The sequence below is a fragment of the Mus musculus genome, chromosome 6 (assembly GCF_000001635.26).
Source record: "Mus musculus strain C57BL/6J chromosome 6, GRCm38.p6 C57BL/6J".
In the NCBI taxonomy this organism is placed as follows: Eukaryota; Metazoa; Chordata; class Mammalia; order Rodentia; family Muridae; genus Mus; species Mus musculus.
The window spans coordinates 138,047,899-138,071,620 of record NC_000072.6 but is presented as its reverse complement, the minus strand read 5'-3'; the positions used below and the strand labels follow the sequence as shown (position 1 = coordinate 138,071,620).

General features: G+C 43.7%; 1 protein-coding gene across 3 annotated transcripts in view; it reads left to right on the top strand.

Moving 5' to 3' along the window:
- Slc15a5 (solute carrier family 15, member 5) overlaps positions 1-23,722 on the top strand; it is a 96,331-nt gene that overhangs the window by 8,296 nt on the left and 64,313 nt on the right. For all 3 annotated transcript variants that reach the window (XM_017321607.1, NM_177787.4, XM_017321608.1), the window contains one exon: positions 15,830-15,999. In XM_017321607.1, the coding sequence (XP_017177096.1) occupies positions 15,830-15,999 (170 nt within the window). The remainder of the gene's footprint in view (positions 1-15,829; positions 16,000-23,722) is intronic.

Genomic DNA, 23,722 nt, shown 5'->3' with positions numbered 1-23,722 from the left:
ATTAGGTCCTAATGTCAGGGAAGGCTGCAGTTTATCAAAGGAAGATAGGACGCTCACTCCCTCATAGGAAATTTTGCCTCCTTGACCTGCCCGAAGGAGAAAGAAATCCTTTTTCATTCTATTCAGAAGTTTTAATCCTTAATTAGCAACATCATTTTGATTAAATAAGACTCCGGAGGATTAAGACTGGAGAGCGATCAGTTGTTCTGAAAGATAGCTCCAGAGACTTTATTGTACTGTGGTTTTAGTCATTCAGGGTTGTGTTTAATCAAAGTGACATTTCTCGGTGTTGATGACAAAGGGGACATTATATGAATGAACTACTTTCTTTGGGAAACAGAGAGGACTCCCAGTGGACTTGTTCGTTAGAGGTTTGGGTAAAAGGATGGGGACTCGGAAACAATGAATTTGGGGGGCTAGGAGGAGCCAGGCCAGATTCGGGAACAACACATTTAGCAAGTACTTTTTATTATTGTTTAATTTCATTAAAATCTCTGATGAGACTAATCAAGTGGTGTGTCTGGAGCCTGAAGACACGAGCGTCTAGAAAAAAGACGAAGCTCACTCACTCTTACTCCTCGATGTGACTAAACCCGGCCTGCTGGGCTCACCCAAGGCTGGACTTCATTGTTTGGGCTTGCTTGCCTTTTTGCTTTAAATACCAAACTACAGCACACATTTAGTCATCATCTACATTATACAGTTTATAGAGAAAAAGACAAAAATGTTCTAGAACATTCTGAGTGGGTTGGTGGCGAGGTGGACAGACACTCTACTGGTGGACAGCCAACTTGCTGGGAGAAATGAGGACTGTCACTTGGGAGGGCTATGGTTTCCAGCAAGGTTAGTAGCTTACAGAGACCTGAGTTTCCCAGTCACATTTCGGGAATACCTCAGAGAGACCCCTGTTGCTTATGCACAGACTATCCTAGCTTATCATTGGCACTTTAATCTTAATAGCTGTTATTATTATTGAACAACGAACAAGTTACAGCTAAAAATCCTTATCCTCCAGCTAGGAAAGAAAACCCATTTGATAGGCAGCCGTGGTTAAAATGGACTGTCTGTTAATTCAATTGTTTTCCCCAAATCCAAAAATCCCCTAATGGATGGACAGAGGTTATAGTTCAAGGGTAGAATGGAACCCCCAGTGTTAATGAGGCCTCCGGGTTCAATTACCAGTGCCACAAAGGAAAAATAAAATCCCAAACATTGCAAACGTGAAAAAAAGTGATCAGCGTCAACAACACCTTTCCAAAGACAACACCCTCTTAAGTCTCTAAGAGCTGAAGTGTGCATTTCGCCTTGCCTTCTGCACAGATGTCAGATGCTCATAGCTGTGAGACCTTCAATGAGATGTGCCATTGCTCCATACCACCCGAAGCTTCCCAGTGATCCTGGTAAGCAGTATAGACTGGAAGTTTTAGCAATTGAAAACATCGATTCCGAGTAAGGTTGCCAAACGTTGTGGAGAAACCCACTCCTAGCCAACAGTGCCATCTGGAACAGAGTCTTCCGCTACGCTGTACCTCACGGGAAGTATAAAGCTAAAGTTCTCCGAGAGAGATCTGCCAGCATCCTGGTGTATGTATGGAACCAGATCAGAACCCATCTATTTTCAGGGACTTCTGGGTTCTGAGGCACAAAGTTCTGAGCCAGCACACTGGAGATAACATAAGTACACCTGAGCGTTTTTTTTTTCTCCTGGAAGCCAAAGAATGGTGGAAAATTAAATCTGTTCATGGCCATAATTTTAAAGCCTGCCACCGTCAGCTTCAAATCGCTCTTCACATTTTCTCTACTTATTTTACTTGATAATTTACATTCTGTCTCTATTTCACGGTGTGATGTTTAAGGATTCCTGCAGTGAATTAGACAGAATCAAATCCCAAGTCAATCACCGAGTCCTTGAAGGCGACATAGATGAATTTATGCCATCCCCCAAGTTTCAGAAATGTGCACCTACATTGACCCTACACGATGTTTATCCCAGACAGAAATGCTCTGGGTTGAACATGGACTCAATGTAGAGTCTTCATTTTAAGAAGTGTTTGTTCTACTAGATATCCTGAACCCTGAGGATAATGAGTTTCAGCTTTAGATGCACATTAAAGCTATCAAAGTATTCTTTGGAAATATCCCAGTTCCTGGACCCCAGGGCTCTTGGTTATATCAGTTTGACAAAGGGCACAAGGAAGGGAAATTGTTTTCTGCATTTTCAAGCCAACAGAATGGAGTTGAGAACCACTGGTGGGTGCTTGTCTAGGGGTTTGTATTAGTCAGGGTTCTCTAGAGTCACAGAACTTATGGACAGTCTCTAGATAGTAAAGGAATTTATTGATGACTTACAGTCGGCAGCCCAATTCCCAACAATGGTTCAGTCGCAGCTGTGAATGGAAGTCCAAGGATCTAGCAGTTACTCATTCTCACGTAGCAAGCAGGCGAAGGAGCAGGAGCAAGAGCTAGACTCCCTTCTTCCAATGTCCTTATATTGTCTCCAGCAGAAGGTGGAGTCCAGATTAAAGGTGTGTTCCTCAAACTCCGAGATTCAATCTTCTGGAATCCATAGCCACTATGGCTCAAGATCTCCATACCAAGATCCAGATAAGGATTTCCAAGCCTCCAGATAAGGGTCAGTGGTGAGCCTTCCAATTCTGGATTGTAGTTCATTCCAAATATAGTCAAGTTGACAACCAGGAATAGCCACTACAATCCACCCCTTGTCAACTTGACACAAATAATATCTCATGTTCACATGAAACAATAACAAGGTTGTAAATACGCCTAACATGATATAACTATCCCTCGTACAATCGCAAACGCATTAGTAAATTTACAATGGGCATTCATATTACTTTATAATCCTCGTTTCTGCAACTGGTTACGTGGCCTTAATTGGTATTTATAACTACCTTCCTCTACTACCCATTCTGTATTTCCTTCTCCTTCAGCCAGCACCTCAGCAGGTCTTGGCTCTTTTCCTGGAGGATTGACCCATACCTTCATTCCTGATGGGTCTGCGTCCTTTGTCATCCTGCTTGGATTAGGCTGTTGTAGTTTCCCATTGACTTTAATCACAGGACATGGTAGTACTAAGAGACGCCCTAAGGGGTCTCCTACACTCCAGACATAATCTTGCTTACCACCATTGTGAAGAGGTAATCCAATTTCGCCATGGTAATCTGGATCTATCACCCCTCCTAACACTGTTATTCCTTTTTTAGCCTGTTGGTTTAAGGGCATAAGAAGCCCAAAATGACCAGGGGGAAGTCTGAGCTTCCAGTTCAGTGGAATGTTTGTTGTAGCTCCTGGTAGGAGCACTCCCCTCTCTGGAGCCAAAACTTCTAGGCCAGCAGAACCTAGAGTTATGGGGACAGGAAGCAAAAATTTTCCTAGAGGGTCACTAGGAGTGATAGTAAGTGGAATTATTCCCTTTTCCACCCCTTGATTCCTGGACCCATGAATCCTGGCTATGGGTGAAACTGTACCATATATCGAGCGCTGATTCAAAGCATATACTGCATCTGAAGAACTCTACCCCAGCCTTCCAAGCTGTTACCACCTAATTGGCGCTGTAACTGCGTCTTCAAAAGGCCATTCCATCTTTCTATCAGACCAGCTGCTTCAGGATGGTGGGGAACGTGGTAAGACCAGTGAATTCCATGATCGTGGGCCCACTGTCGTACTTCTCTGGCTGTGAAATGAGTTCCTTGGTCAGAAGCAATACTGTGTGGAATTCCATGACGATAGATAAGGCATTCTATCAGTCCATGAATGGTGGTTTTAGCAGAGGCATTACGTGCAGGAAAGGCAAATCCATAACCAGAATAAGTATCTACTCCAGTAAGAACAAAACGCTGTCCTTTCCATGAAGGAAGTGGTCCAATGTAGTCAACCTGCCACCAGGTTGCTGGCTGGTCACCTCGAGGAATGGTGCCATATCTGGGGCTCAGTGTTGGTTTCTGCTGTTGGCAGATCTGGCAATCAGCAGCAGCTGTAGCCAGGTCAGCCTTGGTGAGTGGAAGCCCGTGTTGCTGAGCCCAAGCATAACCTCCATCTCGACCACCGTGGCCACTTTGTTCATGTGCCCATTGAGCAATGACAGGGATGGCTGGGGAGAGAGGCTGATTGTCCACAGAACGGGTCATCTTATCCACTTGATTATTGAACTCATCCTCGGCTGAAGTCACCTTTTGGTGAGCATTTACATGGGACACAAATATCTTCACATCCTTTGCCCATTTGGAGAGATCTATCCACATACTTCTTCCCCAGATGTCTTTCTCACCAATTTTCCAATTGTGATCTTTCCAAGTCCCTGACCATCCAGCCAATCCATTGGCTACAGCCCATGAGTCAGTGAATAATCGTACATCTGGCCATTTCTTCTTGCAAACAAACTGTAATACCATGTGTACTGCCCGAAGTTCTGCCCACTGTGAAGATTTTCCTTCACCTGTGTCTTTCAAGGTTGTCCCAGAAAGGGGTTGTAATGCTGCAGCTATCCACTTCTGGGTGGTGCCTGCATAACGTGCAGAGCCATCAGTAAACCAGGCTCTAGTCTTCTCCTCTTCAGTCAGTTGATCATAGGGAACACCCCATGAGGCTATAGGCGCATGCTTGGCAGCAGATGGCATTGTAACAGGAGTAGAAACCATAGGCATTTGAGCAACTTCTTCATGTAACTTGCTTGTGCCTTCAGGACCTGCTCTGGCCCGATCACGTATATACCACTTCCATTTGATAATAGACTGCTGCTGTGCGCGTCCCACTTTATGACTTGCAGTATCTGATAGTACCCAGCTCATGATGGGTAGTTCAGGCCGCATAGTAACTTGGTGTCCTATTGTCAAACGTTCAGTTTCCACTAAGGCCCAATAGCAGGCCAAGAGCTGTTTTTCAAAGGGAGAATAGTTGTCTGCAGATGATGGTAGAGCTTTGCTCCAAAATCCCAAAGGCCTTTTCTGTGATTCACCTACAGGGGCCTGCCAGAGGCTCCAAACAGCATCTCTATCAGCCACAGACACCTCAAGTACCATCGGGTCTGCTGGGTCATATGGTCCAAGTGGTAGAGCAGCCTGCACAGCAGCCTGGACCTGTTGAAGGGCCTTCTCCTGTTCCAGGCCCCACACAAAGCTAGCAGCTTTCCGAGTCACTTGGTAAATAGGCCTAAGTAACACACCCAAGTGAGGGATGTGTTGTCTCCAGAATCCAAATAGACCCACTAAACGTTGTGCTTCTTTCTTGGTTGTAGGAGGGGCCAGGTGCAATAACTTATCTTTCACCTTAGAAGGAATATCTCTGCATGCCCCACACCACTGGACTCCTAAGAATTTCACTGAGGTAGATGGTCCTTGAATTTTGGTTGGATTTATTTCCCATCCTCTGATACGCATATGTGTTACCAATGAGTCCAAAGTGGTTGCTACTTCCTGCTCACTTGGTCCAATCAGCATAATGTCATCAATATAGTGCACCAATGTGATATTTTGTGGAAGATCCAAACGATCAAGATCCCTTCTAACTAAATTATGACACAGGGCAGGAGAGTTAATATATCCTTGAGGCAAAACTGTGAAGGTATACTGTTGGCCTTGCCAACTGAAAGCAAATTGCTTCTGGTGGTCCTTATGGACAGGTACTGAGAAGAAGGCATTTGCCAGATCAATAGCCGCATACCAGGTGCCAGGAGATGTGTTAATTTGCTCAAGTAACGAAACTACGTCTGGTACAGCAGCTGCAATTGGAGTTACTACCTGATTTAGTTTTCGATAATCAACTGTCATTCTCCATGATCCATCTGTTTTCTGCACTGGCCAGATAGGAGAGTTAAACGGAGATGTGGTGGGAACCACCACCCCTGCATCTTTCAAGTCCTTGATAGTGGCAGTAATTTCTGCAATTCCTCCAGGAATACGATACTGTTTTTGATTCACTATTTTCTTTGGCAGAGGCAACTCTAAAGGCTTCCATTTGGCCTTTCCAACCATAATAGCCCTCACTCTACAGTTCAGGGAACCAATATGAGAATTCTGCCAATTTCTGAGTATATCTATCCCAATTATACATTCTGGAACTGGGGAAATCACCACAGGATGTGTCCGGGGACCTACTGGACCTACTGTGAGTCGGACATCAGTCAAAACTCCATTAATCACCTGCCCTCCATAAGCCCCTACTTTAACTGGAGGGCCACAATGTTTCTTGGGATCCCCTGGGATCAGTGTCAACTCAGAACCAGTATCCAGCAGACCCCAAAAAGTCTGATTATTTCCTTTTCCCCAGTGTACAGTTACCCTTGTAAAAGGCCGTAGGTCCCTCTGGGGAAGAACTGGAGAAAGGGTAACAGCAAAACCTTTGAGTGTCTTATCAAGATCCTTCCTCAGCGGAACCTGGCCACCCCTTCATTCAAGGGGTTCTGGATCTGCAAACTGTCTCAAGTCTGGAAATTGATTCACTGGCCGAGATTGCTGTTTACCATGATCTAATGTAGCCTTTCTTTCATTTGGCTGTTTACCACGATCTAATGTAGCCTTTCTTTCATTTGTTTGAGAATTTTTCTGCTTATACAGATCAAACAAATATGCAGTAGGCTTCCTATGTATTTCATTCCTGGAAACACCATGATTGGTTAGCCAGTACCAAAGGTCCAACCGAGTCATGCCATTATAAATTTCACCTCTCCTGTGCTGACCATTACTGGGTATGTTATTATAAACATTCTTTTGTCTACGCTGTCCATTATAATAACTAGAATCACCTTGTCTCCAGCGATTCAATGCTGCCACCTGGCCCTTGTTACCTCGGAATCCAACTAAACCCAGTGAATTCAATTCATCTAATTGAGCAGAAGCATCTCCAATGCTAAGATGGCACAAGGAAAAGGGAAAGAACAAAACCCTTCAAATGTGCTGGTGCCCCTCTCACCAATTTGCGTCTTATAGAGCTAGTGAAAGGCATATCTTCTGGACCTTCCCATTGTGGACAATTATGCTTTACACAATATATCCACTCTAGCATTGCAATTTCCCTAAGTCTTAAAATCCCTTCATCAACACTAAGCCACGGAATATCAGGCATCTCCAAATCATTTCCAGTAGGCCATCTTTTGATAAACACCTCAGCCAACCATTCAAACAAACTTTTGACACCTTTTTTAACTATGCGAGCTTCCGTATTAAACCTAGAATCTCTACTCAGAGGACCCATGTCAATAAACTCAGCCTGCTCTAGTTTTATGTTCCTTCCACCCTTATCCCACACCCTTAAAATCCATTCCCACACATATTCACCAGGTTTCTGCTTGAATGAATTAGCAAACTCATTAAGCTCCTTAGTAGTGTAGCGAATTTCCTCATGGACTACACTTTCTACCTCCCCTCTAGGAGCCTGTTTTGCTTTGAGTCTGGTTACAGGTCTAGAAGAAACTATTGGTGGGCCTTGAGAAACATCAGTAGTGAAAGTCCTTGCTGGTTTATCAGACTCTGCAAAATTAATTTCCTCATGTGGGGAAGGCATTATTTCAAGGGGTGGGGCTGAGGGTACTACTTCCTCAGGTGGGGCAAACCCTTGAGAATCTGAGGATTCAAAATTCTCAGCTTCAACATGGTCTTCCCACACATCCCCGTCCCATGTTGTAGGATCCCATTCTTTGCCAATTAGAGCCCTTACTTTAACTGTCGACACACTCTGAGGCTGAGACTTGAATTTTCGCTGTAGTTCAGCCAACCTTACAATGAGAGTTTCTGTTTGATTTTCTGCAACTTGAGCTCTATTGCTACAAGAGAGAAGATTCTCCTCAAGGACACACTTAGCAACTTTTAGATCGTTTACTTGTGTCTGGAGCCTTTCGATTTTATCACACAACTCCTTCCTTTCATTCATCATTTTTTCCACAGATACTAAGAGCAGCCAGCCAGTAAAATCATTTTCCGATTTTTTCCCCATCTTGTAGAAAGCTTTGTGCACTGAATCACCTAATTCATTAAGAAAATCAAGGGCATTAGCTTCTTTAAGTTCAGAATATAGTTTCAACCATGGGTCTTCAAAATTCTCTGAGCTCCCAGGAGGGAGAGAATCTGGAGAGGTTTCAATAGTTGAAAGTGCTGGTGGATCAACAAGCCAATTCCAGTATTTTAAAAGATTCATCCTTGTACTTCTGTTACTCTAGAACCACTCCTGGTACCAACTTCTGTATTAGTCAGAGTTCTCTAGAGTCACAGAACTTATGGACAGTCTCTAGATAGTAAAGGAATTTATTGATGACTTACAGTTGGCAGCCCAATTCCCAACAATGGTTCAGTCGCAGCTGTGAATGGAAGTCCAAGGATCTAGCAGTTACTCATTCTCACGTAGCAAGCAGGCGAAGGAGCAGGAGCAAGAGCTAGACTCCCTTCTTCCAATGTCCTTATATTGTCTCCAGCAGAAGGTGGAGTCCAGATTAAAGGTGTGTTCCTCAAACTCCGAGATTCAATCTTCTGGAATCCATAGCCACTATGGCTCAAGATCTCCATACCAAGATCCAGATAAGGATTTCCAAGCCTCCAGATAAGGGTCAGTGGTGAGCCTTCCAATTCTGGATTGTAGTTCATTCCAAATATAGTCAAGTTGACAACCAGGAATAGCCACTACAGGGTTGAAGGCTCTCCTCAGCTACATGATAACTTAGAGGCCAGCTTAGGCATGTAGAGATCTTGTTTCAAAGAAGCCAATAAATAAATAAGCAAAAAAGCAGGTTTTATCTGTATCATTTGGGGGAGCTATGTACATTTTGTGGCAGATAAAAATGACTATTTATAAGTGAATTATTACAAATTAATCTCATATATAATATATATGAAAGTGGTAGAAAGATCAGGAGTTCAAGGACTGCCTTGGCTATGTACCAAGGATGAGGTGACTCTGAACTACACTTGAAATCTTGCTGAAATCCCCTACTGCCCTTTACAAACAGTAATTATCAATCCTGACCCCCAAACATCCCACATTAGAGATTCCCAAAAGAAGAACTAGGTATTGGGAAAAGAGGGGGCAAGGAGGGAAAATGGAGGGGGATAAAATAGAGAGCAGCACCAGAGATCCGGGGAAGGGGAAGCTGCTGTTCATCAATTGCATCTACAACTTCTACCTGACCCTTGGTGCTGACTCATCCAGAAAACAGTCAGCATCTCTCAGCATCTCTCAGCATCTCCTCTCAGCATCTCCTCTCAGCATCTCTCAGCATCTCTCAGGATCTCTCAGCATCTCCTCTCAGCATCTCTCAGCATCTCTCGGCATCTCTCGGCATCTCCTCTCAGCATCTCTCAGCATCTCCTCTCAGCATCTCCTCTCAGCATCTCTCAGCATCTCTCAGGATCTCTCAGCATCTCCTCTCAGCATCTCTCAGGATCTCTCAGCATCTCTCAGCATCTCCTCTCAGCATCTCTCAGCATCTCTCAGGATCTCTCAGCATCTCTCAGCATCTCCTCTCAGCATCTCTCAGCATCTCTCGGCATCTCCTCTCAGCATCTCTCAGCATCTCCTCTCAGCATCTCTCAGCATCTCCTCTCAGCATCTCTCAGCATCTCTCAGCATCTCCTCTCAGCATCTCCTCTCAGCATCTCTCAGCATCTCCTCTCAGCATCTCTCAGCATCTCCTCTCAGCATCTCTTAGCATCTCTCAGCATCTCCTCTCAGCATCTCTCAGCATCTCTGCTGGGAAACCAATGCCAGGCAACAAGGAAGAACTATAGCATTTCTGTTTATTCCTTGCTTTTCCAAAACTCACTTGCCATAATATTCTTTCAAGTGTTTCAGGAGGCTCAGGATTATGCTAGAACAGTACCACCCACCATGAAATCAGTGTCCATGTGTTTCAGTGACCCTCCTGCATGCCCTGTCCCATTCAACAGTCACAAATCTACAAAGTCATCTTTATGTCTGTCAGGGCAGAGTACATTGTTCTCTCTGGGGTCCCTCACGTTAGGAAGACTGGAAACTTCCAGGAGATCTCCTTCTCACGTGCATAATAGCTTCACAGGTTAGCAAAGACCACTTCTGGTTATTTCTGTCAAAAATCACTTAAAGTAAATCTGTCCATCTAAGAAATGGCAAAGCAGGGGTATGATTTTCAAGGTACCATGGAATAAATTAAGAAAATGTTTAAAACAAAGCCAAAATGATGGCCGAGATTTGAGATGAGAAATCCGAGGACCATAACATTTTTTTTTAAATCGCCCGCATGGTTCCAGTTATTTGCAGTTCCACTCCTAGACTTAAACGTGGACTAAAGAATTGTGTTCCTGCCGTGGCTTTCAATTTCCCTTAATCACGGTATTTGTTTTGCTTTGGTGCTTTGCTCTCTGACTTTCAGTGTGAGAGGTGCTTTATACATTCAATTTACTGGTGAACTCTGAGATGAAATGAGTCTTAATGGTAAGCTCTAAGACTGTAGGTTTTTCTTTATTTTTTTTACCCGTGATACATACATAATTTCACCCTTAATTATCTGTGGCTTGTCCTGTTCATGGAAGAGCAAAGACAAACTTAGAGTGTGTCTGTGCTAAGTAATTCTTTCAGAAAATTACACAATCAAATAGGTGGGGTGGCATTTGCTAAACTACATTTAGTGCTTTGCGTGAAATCCCCTCCCGCACATAGATAACTCAGCACTCCCATTCTTTGGGTTTCCGAGCTAGCTTTCCCAAGATTTAAATCGAGGAGTATTCTGTTTCATCTTTCTTGACCCTCTTTGGAGCAGTTGGGTGTTTATCGGCTTGTGATACACTGAAGAGCGGCTGAAGGTCTTGCATTTTCTCAATAGTGTCTGCTTATCTTTGAGAGGGGAAGGCGACCTAGGAAGTAAAAGTAACTAAATGTTGCTTTTGGCTCCCACCTCTCTGTTGCTATAGCCACAGTTCAGGAGGACAGCTTGTCACAGCATGGAAGGTTAACCCCAGGCTTAACCTAGGGACTCTACCTGGTTTTCCTAGAAAATGCTAACTTGGCACCTTACCTGTATTATGACAAATAAGTTCTCAGTCATGGGTTCCATTAACCCAATTTGGTTATCATGGTCGTATTTCCATTCCTCCAGCCCTTCTCCCCTGTGTCAGTCATTAGAAGTCTAATGGCCTACATTTTTCTTATATGTCAATGTCTTATGTATTGCTCTTTTGTTGTGGGTCTAGTTCTGTACTAGGACTGGAAGGATAGAGAAGCAAAGATGCAGAATAAAATGGTGACTGTGAGAGGCATGACAATCTACACATGAGAAGCTGAACTGTCACAGGTGAAATGGCTGTATTCTTTGGAAGTACAGAAGCCAGAATAAGTAGAGTATGTCAGAGCACTGAAGAGACCTGAGGTGAACTTAAAGAGCAAGACAGGACAAGCCAAGGGAGATTATAAAAAAAATCATAGACAGAGACAATGCCAGCCCGAGGTATACCCCCTGTCTTAGTCAGGGTTTCTATTCCTGGACAAAACATCATGACCAAGAAGCAAGTTGGGGAGGAAAGGGTTTATTTGGCTTACACTTCCATACTGCTGTTCATCACCAATGGAAGTCAGGATTGGAACTCAAGCAGGTCAGGAAGCAAGAGCTGATGCAGAGGCCATGGAGGGATGTTCTTTACTGGCTTGCCTCACCTGGCTTGCTTAGCCTGCTCTCTTATAGAACCCAAGACTACCAGCCCAGAGATGGTCCCACCCACAAGGGGCCTTTCCCCCTTGATCACTAATTGAGAAAATGCCTTACAGTTGGATCTCATGGAGGCATTTCCTCAACTGAAGCTCCTTTCTCTGTGATAACTCCAGCTGTGTCAAGTTGACACAAAACTAGCCAGTACACCCCCTTCCCACTCATACATCTTGTACCTGTGGCGCCCTGGCCAGCTCTTGCTTACCTGTGGTACAGACTATCACAATGGCTGTGACTCAGTGTCCTGCCTTTTCTAAAATCATGGAGCCAACACTATGGTCATTTACTTCCTTCTTATTTAAAGTCAGACATGATCAATTCCATGCTCACTCCCCCACCCCAAAGATTACCCCCCTGGCTATCTGCGAATAAAACCCTAATAAATTCCCATGGTCAACCAAGCCCTGGAGAATATCCTACATCTCTGGACATTGTATCCCTTCCCTCCAGACCGTCAGGCCTCAGCCACAGTTCTCATTTCCTAAATAAGGATTGGAGGAAAAATGGAGCAGAGACACTTACTTAGCACCATATAGCTAACTTTTTTAAACTAAACTCTTTAAAATAATCTTTGTCTAAAAGACATGATCTTATTTTTAAAATTACCCTGAATTCCAGGACGTGTAAGGTCAGGTGGGGTGTGAATGATTACCAAAGTTTAGCTCCAATTCATGTCTTCTGACCACCATTTCAAAGAAGAAGGACAATATTTATAATTAATGATAGATGAAACACGTTGATCAAATGTCAAAGCCAGGATGAATAAGGAAATAATAGTGTCATAAAACTGGTAACTGCAGAGTCCGGGAACGAGACACCAAAAGATCACTGAACCCAGTTCCTGCTTGTAGGCTGCACGGTGACAAATGGCTTTGCCTCCTGGGCCTGTGGCACAGCTACATCCAGCCAGATGGCTCACCTCAATTCTCCAAGTTCCAGGTTTCTTTCCTGAAGAATAAGTAGGAGAAAACTCTGTGAACTCGTGTTTGGCAAAGAATTTGTAGGAACCACATTGGAAGCTTGACCTGTAAAAGACAATAAACCTAGCAAGTGGGTGCCATCCAGACTATGGTAAGACAATTAAAAGACAAGTCCCAGGCTGAAAGGAAAAGACTGTAAAACTACCCAACTGATAAAGAATTCATTTACAGACATATAAAGATTTTAAATGCAATATTAAGGGGGAAAAGCAACCTTTTAAATTTGTGTGCGTGTGTGTGTGTGTGTGTGTGCTGTGTGTGTGGGTGCACACTCATATATAAGTGTGTGAAAGTGAAAGGTCAATGTTGGGTGTCTTTTCCTATCATTTTCCACGTGACTTTTGAAGCAAGGCTCCCTACTAAACAGTGTTTATGAATTGGCAACATCGGCTGGCCAGTCAAGCCCCATGGACCCTCCACTCTTTGCCTCTCAGTACTGGTTTTACAGTGATTTGCTGTGCTGGGCTTTTTACATGGGAGCTGGAACCTGAACTAGGTCCCATGTTTGCAGAACAATCACATTACCTACAAGATCATCTTCCCAGCAACAACTTTCTCTTTAAGGGGAAGACATGTTTGCACAAAAGCTTTATCAAAGAAGATATGGAAAGCCAGAACCCATTAGAGGAAGGTAACCCACCATTACCCACGATGAGACACTGATACAAATCTACCATCCTCAGTGTTGGCCATGGTGTAAATGGATTAGAGCATTTGCAAATGTGATCACAACATAAAACACAGGGTCTCAGAACCCACTTGTAAGTTTCTTCTATTAGGTAAACATAAACCATAAACCTTGGGCATTTCATTCCTAGACTTTTACCTACAAGAAGTGAATGCCCATATCTGTACAAACATCTGAACATCAGTGTTTGTAATAGCTATGAGCTGGGAAAAAATGTCAATTAACAGATAATGGGATGAATGAAGAATAAATGTTGCCGGGCAGTGGTGGTGCACACCTTTCATCCCAGCACTTGGAAGCAGAGGCAGGCAGATTTCTGAGTTCAAGGACTGCCTGGTCTACACAGAGAAACACTGTCTCAAAAAACAAAACAAAACAAACAAAAAAGAATAAATGTTTATATAATGGACCCTAATTGGCAGTAAGGAGGAGTGACCTGATGGGACAGGATGAGGGAGAGGTGAATAGGGGAGGAGGGAGGAGATGGGAGTGGATGGGGGTAAAGTAAGATGGAGGTAGGTGGAGGAACCAATGGGACTGTGGATTAGAAGAGTGAATGGAGGTAATTAGGAGGGTGCACACACGGCAACAGTGGCTGGATGAGACATTGGATGGTGTAGATGAGGATGTACAGGGGTATGCTGTGAAGCCAATGAGAGGTAGATGGGGAGTGGGTGCTGGTGGGTAGTGCATGAGTGTGGTGGGTAGAAGCTGTATGGATGGTGGGTCTCAGTGGATAGGGATAGATGAATAGGAAAGGAGGTGGATAGGGAGTGGATATGAGCAGATGAGGGTGGATAAGGTGGGGTTGGGGTCGTTGAAGTGGATAGGGATAGACTGAGTGCATGAAGAATTGGTGGAGGTGAACTGAGGATAGATAGCCTATTAAAAAGATGGATGCAGGTGGGCGGTGGGTGGATGTGGATTTGAGTGGTTGGATCAGGTAAACGGATATTGCATTATGTCGATGGTGGATAGAGAGTGGCATATGTGTGTGGAAGGAGGTGCTGATGACAGCGTGTGGAAGAGTATTGAGGGATGCACATGTGCACGTGGATGACAGGTGAACAGTAGAGAGGGTAGAGGAAAGAGGCATGGGTGAGTGTGGTAGAGAGTAGGAAGGGGTTTGGGTGGAAGGACAGGGCATGGAGAGGAGGCTGGACGTTGGATGGATGGTAGAACCATACGTGGATAGCAGTTCTGGGGACAGATGCGGTGGGTGGAGAGAGTGGCAGATGGAAGGCTAGAGGGATTGTGGATGTGGGGTTTCACTAGAGGGCAAAGGAGTTTGTGAAGGAGAATGATGGGTGTAGGAAATACATGAAGGGCAGTGGGCAGGAAGAGGTGGTTTGCTGACAGTAGTAGCAGTAAGGAAGTTCTGTGAAGAGAGAACGGGTATGTTAGAAGACAGACAGAGGAGAAGAGAGGCTGTGGAGTAGAGGTTGTGGGGATTGCTGACTGCAGGTGATGGGAGGAGTGTGGGTGGGAGATGGTGGACGTGTGTGGACGGGTGTGTTTGAAGGGATGGATAGAGGGTGTGAATTTGTGGTAAGGGTGGAAGGGGGTGTATGAAGGAAGTCTCTCTCAGGGGATGTGGCTGAAGGGGGTACAGGAAGTGTAGAGGTTCGTGGAGGGAAGGTGGCTGGAAGCTGGGAGGAGGAGGAAGGGGAAATGGAGTAGGAAGGAGAAGCAGAGAGAAAAGAAGGGCAGAAGAGTGGGAGGAGTGGGAAGGGAGGGGGAGGAAGAAAAAAGTCACCCGGATGTCATGGCAGGCATGCCAGGAGGAACTCCCATAGATCACACTTCCACACAGACACATGTCCCTAAGCCAAGGAACAACATTAGAATTTGCACAACTGAAACATAAATGCTCACATAATACAACTTCATAAATGAGGGGAATATCTGTGACTAAATTGTATTGTATCATATCATATTGCATCATATCATGTCTCAACAGCAGATTTTTAGCTTGACATGGTTAGGGTTATAACATCAGATTCTAAACCCTTAAAATCTGATGCTAAATGCAGATCCCGTGAACGGTTGGGAGGTGAGAATATTTTCCCAGAAATAATTTGCAAACTCCAGGGTAGGTAGAAGGAGGTTTTGTTCAAACCTCTCTCTTTACTTTGACTAAATGCCTAACCTGGGTTTAAACAGGGCAATCCCGAAGTTTTAGAGTCTTTCTGTACTTAGAGGTTTTTTTTTTCTTTTTGTTCTCAAATGATAGGCACTTTCCAGGTTCATGGGGGATCCACTCTCTCCCTGCATCTATTCTAAGCAGAAACAGAAATGGGGACAAGGAACGAATGTAACAGGAAGGCAGTGCTCCTAGGCTTGTGAAACAATGAGGATGCTTTGTGTGGGAGACGAGTGACACCTGGCACCGATTCTGATTGAAATCAGATGCCCACAGCTTTACTCGAGGTGTTGTGTACAATGACCGCTGGGATTTTCCTTTCTCTCTCTGTGCCCCAGGGCCTCCTGGTCCGCGAACCTGAATGCAGCTGTTGTCTTTCTGGGAATCTCAAGCATCCAGCCCTTGGGGTCCGGGGCCCTTGGCATCCTGCTTCCTTCTCTGTCCGTGTTCACCGCCCTGGTGACTCTTTACCTGAAGCACTGCGACCTGATCTATCGGCCAGAGAACCGTGAGTCCCTCACCCCCTTCTTAAATTCCCTGCGACGTCTTTGAACTCTCAGAACTGCAGGAGTCTGCAGTTTAGTACAGCGGAGAAGAGCAGAGCCAGACAACGTCGGCCTTTATTTCCCCCAAGAGTGGGGACCCCAGCTCTCAGACACTCACCCACTTCCACGGCTTCTCTGTCCCACTCTGGCAAGCACAAATCACAACTGTTCTAGAATTTCATTCATCTATGGCACGACAAACATTTACATACATGATACAATAATACACATTACACACTATGTGAATACTTAAGTCTGATACTTAGAAATAAACTTCCCAGCGTCATCATTGTTTATAGGTAGAAGCAGGCAAAAGATGGGAGACATACCTGCTCCCACTGTTAGGAGTCCCACGATAAGAGCAAGCTAACAGCCATAGCGTATATACAGAGGGCCTGGTGCAGATCCCTGACAACCCTGTGCGCGCAGTTTCCGTCTTCGTGAACCCACGTGAGCCCTGACGAGTTGATTTGACTGTTCTTCTGGTGTCCTCCATTCATCCCATCTGAGTCCTACAGTCCTTCCTTCCGGGTTCCCCCTCTCCAAATCACGGAGGGAAGGACCTGAGGAGACTTAACGTCTGGCTGTGGGTCTCTGCACCCTTCCCCCAACTTCTGCCAGAGGAGGCTTCGCTGATGACCAGTGAACAAGGCACTTGCCTATCTATGTGCACAGTAGAACATTATTAGCAATTATTTCATTTTTTCTCAGGTCTCTGGGTTATCTAGTCTCCAGTTCCTGGCCACCCAGACAGCAGATAAACCAAACATTGGTTGGCCGCTCCCACAAGCTCTGGGCCACCACTGCCCCAGCACATCTTGCAGGCAGGACAGATGGTAGGTAGAGGGTTTTGAGACCGGGTTGGTGTCCACATTTCTCATTCCTGTTTTGTTTTCTCAGACAAGACCTCATTGTGTAGAGCAGTTTAGCCTCGACTTCTCTGGGTATGTCACATTAATCTTAAACTCAGGATCCTCATACCTCCCGCTCCTGAGTACTGGGGTTACAGGCATGTGGCAGTAGGCCTGAACCATAAATTTGTTTATTTGAAAGGTTTTTAAGTTACATTTGATTGAGAGAGAGAGAGAGAGAGAGAGAGAGAGAGAGAGACAGAGACAGAGACAGAGACAGAGACAGAGACAGAGACAGAGACAGAGACAGAGACAGAGACAGAGACAGACTCCGGTACTTAGTGAGTGCAGTTGCCAGACCTGGCCAGTAGAGGGCATTAGATATCAGATCCCTTTGTTGGTAGTCTTACAGGCTGATGTGAAAGCTGGGAACTCTGAACTATGGTTCTCTGCAAAAGCAGGAAGTGTTGTTAGTCTCTAAACCATCTCTCAGCTTCTGAATGTATTTTTAATGGATACATAAAAGTATAAAACATGCATAGTATTGGGGTATCATGATGTTTCAATATACATAAACATATATCATCTGTAATGTTTAAATTGGGTTAAACCCATATTATCTCATTATGGCTAAGACAGCATTCAAAATCCTTTTTAAAAGCTTTTGAAAATACTTGAACTTGTACTGGATTGTAGTACATACCTGTAATTCCATCGTTTAGAAGGCAGAAAAATCAAAGGCTCAAAGCCAGTGTCAGCTACTTAAACAAGGCTGAGGCCAGATTGAGGTACGTGAGACCCTGTCGCAACACAACACAACAAAACAAAACAAAACAAAACAAATAAAGCACACGATGCCCTGCTGTTCTGCACAGTCACTCTGCTTTATAACAGCACCAGACCTTCCAGAATGTATCTAACTGCAACTTAGTACCTTCCGGCCAGTCTTTCCCATCATCCTGATATCAACCAACTCTCCGAAGGAACAGAAGTGACGGACTATGTTATTTACTTCAATTAGGACGTGTGAGGTCTTGCCTACCGTGGCCATAGTTCTACTGACTTCTTTTACCTACATGTAATTTCCCCTGTAAGGGAAGAAACTCAGGTCTGTACTGATACTCAGATGAATATTCACACCACGTCCCTGTGAGTTCAGCAAAACGGATTTCCATACTCATCTTTCTTCTCCAAACACGGAATTTCTGTGTCCACAAATTCCCTCCATCTCTCCTTAAAGATCATAGGAACTGACTTTCTACTTTCTGTTTCATTTCTGGGCTTTAGTTTACTTTAACTTCTCCTTGTGTGGTTTTAACTTTAATATATACCTATATGTCTTTAATTTTGTACGTGTGGCTTTGGTATTATGGACAGTCTTCCTTCCCTTTTGATTTATTCCCTTTAAATAAATACCCTCCTGTTTCACATACGTGATAGCATATGACATCTTATTTTTTTCTTTTTTAAAAACTTTTTTAAAAATAATTTATTTTTATCCTATGTGCATTGGTATTTTGCCTGCACGTATGTCTGCGTGAGGGTGTCAGATGTTGGAGTTACAGATACTTGTGAGCTGCCTTTCGGGTGCTGGGAATTGGACCCATGTCCTCTGGAAAACAGTCAGTGCTCTTAACCACCGAGCCATCTCTCTGACCCCCATTTTCTTCATTTTTAAGGCTGTATAATACTCCGGTGTATAGAACACATCATTATTGGTGATTTTAAGGCAGGCCCTCACATAGCCCAGGCTGGCTGAGAATTCACTATGCAGTGCAGAGTGACCTTGAACCCAATCCCCATCCACCAGCATCCAAACACAAGCGCCTGGATTGCAGGCATGTGACGCAAACAACATTTCTTTTCTTTCTATCCACTCGTCTGTTACTGGACAGTTAAACTGCGTACACCCATTATGTGCATAAAGGCTGCTGTTACAAACAGAGGTGTGCAGGCACCTTCAGAGTCCTGACCCTTGGGACCACGTGCCCAGAAGTACATCTCCTCCTCTTTTACTGCCTAAGACCATTTCCTGCTGCTTCCCTCGATGCCTGCCTCTCCTGCACGCCCATCCCTGTGCCAGGCACCACTCTCATGCTCGCCAGGTTCTGCCAGCGTTTAGCTTCTTCTTTTGCCATTGATTGTGGCTGCACAGGTGAATGTGAGCTGACGTCTCATCACAATCTCAATCACCGTTTCCCAAAGGATCAATCATAAAATCTTGTTGATGTTTGTCAGCCACTTTTATGGACTGTTTGATAAGTTATCTTTTCAAGTCCTCTGTCTGTTTTTAAAATCTGGACATTTGGTTCTAGTCATTGTGAACGTGTAGAGGTCTGTTATATCCTGAATATTGACCTTCCTTGTATTGGCTATGTAAGTTACAGTCAGTTCCTTCTGTTCCACACTTTGCCCTTTTGCCTGTTTCCTTTGATATGCAGTTTATACATTTACCCTACTCTCTCTCTCTCTCTCTCTCTCTCTCTCTCTCTCTCTCTCTCTCTCAATTTTATTAGCTGTGCCTTGGATGTCACATCCAAGAAAACAAAACAAAGTACAAGGTCTCGAAGAGTTTTATTTTCCTGATTTCTCTGAGTCTTTGATGGCTTTGAGTCTTTAATCTATTTTAGTTTAATATTTTGTGTCTAGCATGAGGTAAATGTGCAGATTCGTCTTCTGCATCTGGATATTCATCTTTCCTACTCACTTTCCTTCTGTGGAATATTTGCCTCCTGTTGAAGATCATTCACTGACTATCTGGTTCAGGAACTTAATTTCCGTTCTTATTCCAGAACTGTGCGTTCTCTATCCCTGTTGCTTTGTAGTGTGCTTTAAAATCAGAGAATATTGGGCATCAAATCTATTTTTCTTTCTCCAGACTATTTTGACTATTCAAGGGTACATGAGATCCAAGATATGTTTAAGGATATATTTTTTGCTCTTCTGTATGTTGGGGGAGGGCACACCCACACATGCATACACACACACACACACACACACACACACACACACACACACACAGTGTTGCTGTGATCTCTTTGGATTGAGTTAATGTTTTAACAATACTAAGACTTCCAACTAGCAACCATTGGGTTTTTTCCCATTTATTAGAATCTTCTTCAATTTATTTACTTACTTTTACTTTTCTGGAACAAGATCTCATGTAATCCAAAATGGTCATGGCTCAATTATGAAGCCAAAGACGACCCTGAAGTCCTGCTCCTCCTGCCTCCACTTCCCGAGTGGTGGGATCACTGAAGTGCTTCACGACACTCATTCTCTTCCATCGATTTTTTTAAAAAATTTTTTGCATTTTCTAGTAAACTTCACTTTCACCTGCTTGGGCAAATTTATTTCTCAATATGTATCATTTTTGACTGTGCTGTGGTGCCTACTACTGCCTCCTTAACTTAGTCAAGGTTTGTATTCCTGCACAAACATCATGACCAAGAAGCAAGTTAGGGAGAATAGGGTTTATTCAGCTTATACTTCATATTGATGTTCATCACCAAAAGAAGTCAGGACTGGAACTCAAGCAGGTCAGGAAGCAGGAGCTGATGCAGAGGCCATGGAGGGATGTTACTTACTGGCTTGCTTCCCCTGGCTTGCTCAGCTTGCTTTCTTATAGAACCTGAGACTACCATCCCAGGGACGGCACCACCCAGAGTGGGCCCTTCCCCTTGATCACTAATTGAGAAAATGCCTTACAGCTGGATCTCATGGAGGCATTTCCTCAAGGGAGGCTCTTTTCTCTGTGATAACTCCAGCTTGTGTCAAGTTGACACACAAAACCAGCCAGTACAGTATCCAAGTTCACATTCGTGTTTTGGTCAATGTGAGTGTGTGCACACATGTGTGCAGACACCAACAGAGGTTGGATGAGGGCATCGGATCCTCTGTAGCTGAAGTTAGAGATGCTGCTGGGCTAACCATGGCTAGGAACAGAATGCATATCCTATGCAAGAGTAGCAAGCACTCTCAATATACCGGACCCTGGGTTCAACCTTCATGCACTATGACAGAGAGAGAGAGAGAGAGAGAGAGAGAGAGAGAGAGAGAGAAGAGATAGATAGATAAATGATAGGTAGGTAGGTAGGTAGGTAGGTAAATAGATAGATAGATAGATAGATAGATAGATAGATAGATAGATAGATAGATAGATAGATAGGTAGATAGATAGGTAGGTAGGTAGGTAGGTAGGTAGGTAGGTAGGTAGGTAGGTAGATAGATAGATAGATAGATAGATAGATAGATAGATAGATAGATAGATAGACAGACAGACACTAACATGGAACATATTTGCTATCCCAAGATTTCAAATTCTTGGCCAGCCTGTTTACAGGATGATTCTAACTCAAACAAGTACACATATATCCAACGGCTTAGTTAAACATTTTCAGAACAATTCAGCATATGTCCAGTAACTTACCACCACCCTATTTGAAAAACATGTTTATCTGAATAATGAAATACTTTCCTTCAAGTCTTATAGACCCATAGCATCAACTGCAATTCTTGATGGAGCCCGAAATTTTCATATTTTATCCTATGTCAAGGTGATTCCTTTTGCTTATTATTAATAAGAAAACAAACTTATAAGCTGCAAGAATACAATTAGCCTAGAAGATACTCTGTGGTTTTTCATGAATGTCGCTCCACACCATGGCTGCATGGGAGTGGGCGCTTTGTTTCTTCATTTGATGGTTTTGTTTGTGGTTTCTGCTTTGCTGGATCACCCAATGATTGTGAAGTGAAGCTCTATCTTTTCCCCCCAGCAAAGGATATAATCCTTATTTTGGCTTCTTCCTCTCTGATGACTAAATTGGAAATCTCTCTAAGCTATAATTCAAAGCCATAGGTGACCTTAAAGAAGGGATTTTTTTTCTCTATGCTACCTTTTATCTTAAGGTAACTTTTCAAATGTAGACCATGCATTCCATTATGTTTAGCTGTCAAGCACGCCCTTCATTTGCATTTCTTCCCACTGCTATAATTTTGAGAACTGGCAGGTGACCAAAGGAGAAAAAAAATATGCCTCTACCATGGAGAGTGCAATGTAGGCGGATTTTTTATTATTATAATTAAGTACCATAGATATTCATGATTAGATCAAGGTCAGAGGAGCAGAACATCAGAGCCAAGGACTTAGAGGTACAAAGAATAGAAAAATGGCTTCCTAAAAGGTTTTTTTCAATAGTAATAGCTGCAATCCTTGGATTTTGCAATAAAACATTTAAAATGGCTCATCTGTTTTATTTTAGAAGTGAATGCCTGCTGTGTGTGTCCTGAGCCTTTGAGCCAGAACTCTACATCTCAGCTGAATTTTCATTGTGAACTGGTGTGTGTGTGTGTGTGTGTATGTGTGTGTGTGTGTGTGTGTGTGTGTGTGTGTGTGTGTGTGTTGTATGAGTGTGTCTTGTCCCCCACCCCCTGCCTCAATATCCCCTTTCTCCTCTGGGTGCGCAAAAATAATCTGAGACTTATAATGTCAGTGGAATTTTCTTTAAAGACTGAGTCTCCACAACACACAATTATTTGGAGAGTAGATGAAAGCTTTTTTTTTTAAGCCTAATGGATTCATCCATAAAGATGGTATAGCATGTATGTGCAGGTGATTTCAACAGGGAGAAACACAGTGATGGGGTCAGCTGCCATGGCCCTGGCAGGCACATGTCTCATGGCTTCTTTTACAGAATGGCCTCTTGAGGTGGCCCAGCCCATTGGTTTAGGGCTCTGTCTTGCTCTATTCCTACCTACTGCACACCCTGCCTTATGCCTACATTATACCCTGTCTTATATCTACAACACACCCTGTCTTATATCTACAGCACACCTTGTTTTATATCTACAGCACACCCTGTCTTATATCTATAGTACATCCCTGTCCTATTCTTACAGTACATCTCTGTCTTATACCTACAGCATATCCATGTCTTATATCTAGAGTAAATCCATGTCTTATACATATAGCACATCCTGTCTTATATCTACAATACTTTTCTATCTTATACCTACAGCACACCCTGTCTTATATCTACAGTACATCCCTGTCTTATATCTACAGCACACCCTGTCTTATATCTACAGTACATCCCTCTTTTATACATACATTACACCCTGTTTTATATCTACAGCACACCCTGTCTTATATCTACAGTACACCCTGTCTTATATCTACAGGATATCCCTGTTTTATACATACATCACACCCTGTCTTATATCTACAGCACACCCTGCCTTTGGTTCTCCTCTTCAATCCTCCTAATCGTTTCCCCACTGTGATAACCTGATGATAACAGAAACTCAGGATTCCTTTCAAGAACTATGTCTCTTCTTGATGCCTGTCTCTCTCTTCCAGCATTCCCAGGCCCGTGACGTGAGTGGTACACATAGGCCTCTCTCCCAGCCTTAAAAAGCACATTGTCACTTTTCATTTAACTTTTGGACTTAGTTACCCAGCATGTGTCAAATGTGACCCCAGCTCAACTCCCAGTTCCCTGAGCTATAAATGTACCTCTCCCTTCCTCCCTCTCTCTCTCTCTCTCTCTCTCTCTCTCTCTCTCTCTCTCTCTCTAGTCTTTCTTTGTGTCTCTGTCTTTCTCTGTCTCTTACTCTCTCATCTCATGTAGCCTTGGCTGACCTGGAACTCACTATATCTACTAGAGTGGTCTTGAACTCACAGAGATTCAGCTCGATGTGCCTCTCAGTGCTGGAATGAAAGGCATGCACCACCATGCCCAGCTCATGACAATCTCTTCTCTCCTTCGTGACATCACCAACACGCAGCTGTTTAAAAGGAAATGTGCCCACCTTCCAGTCTACTCTCTTCTCCCGT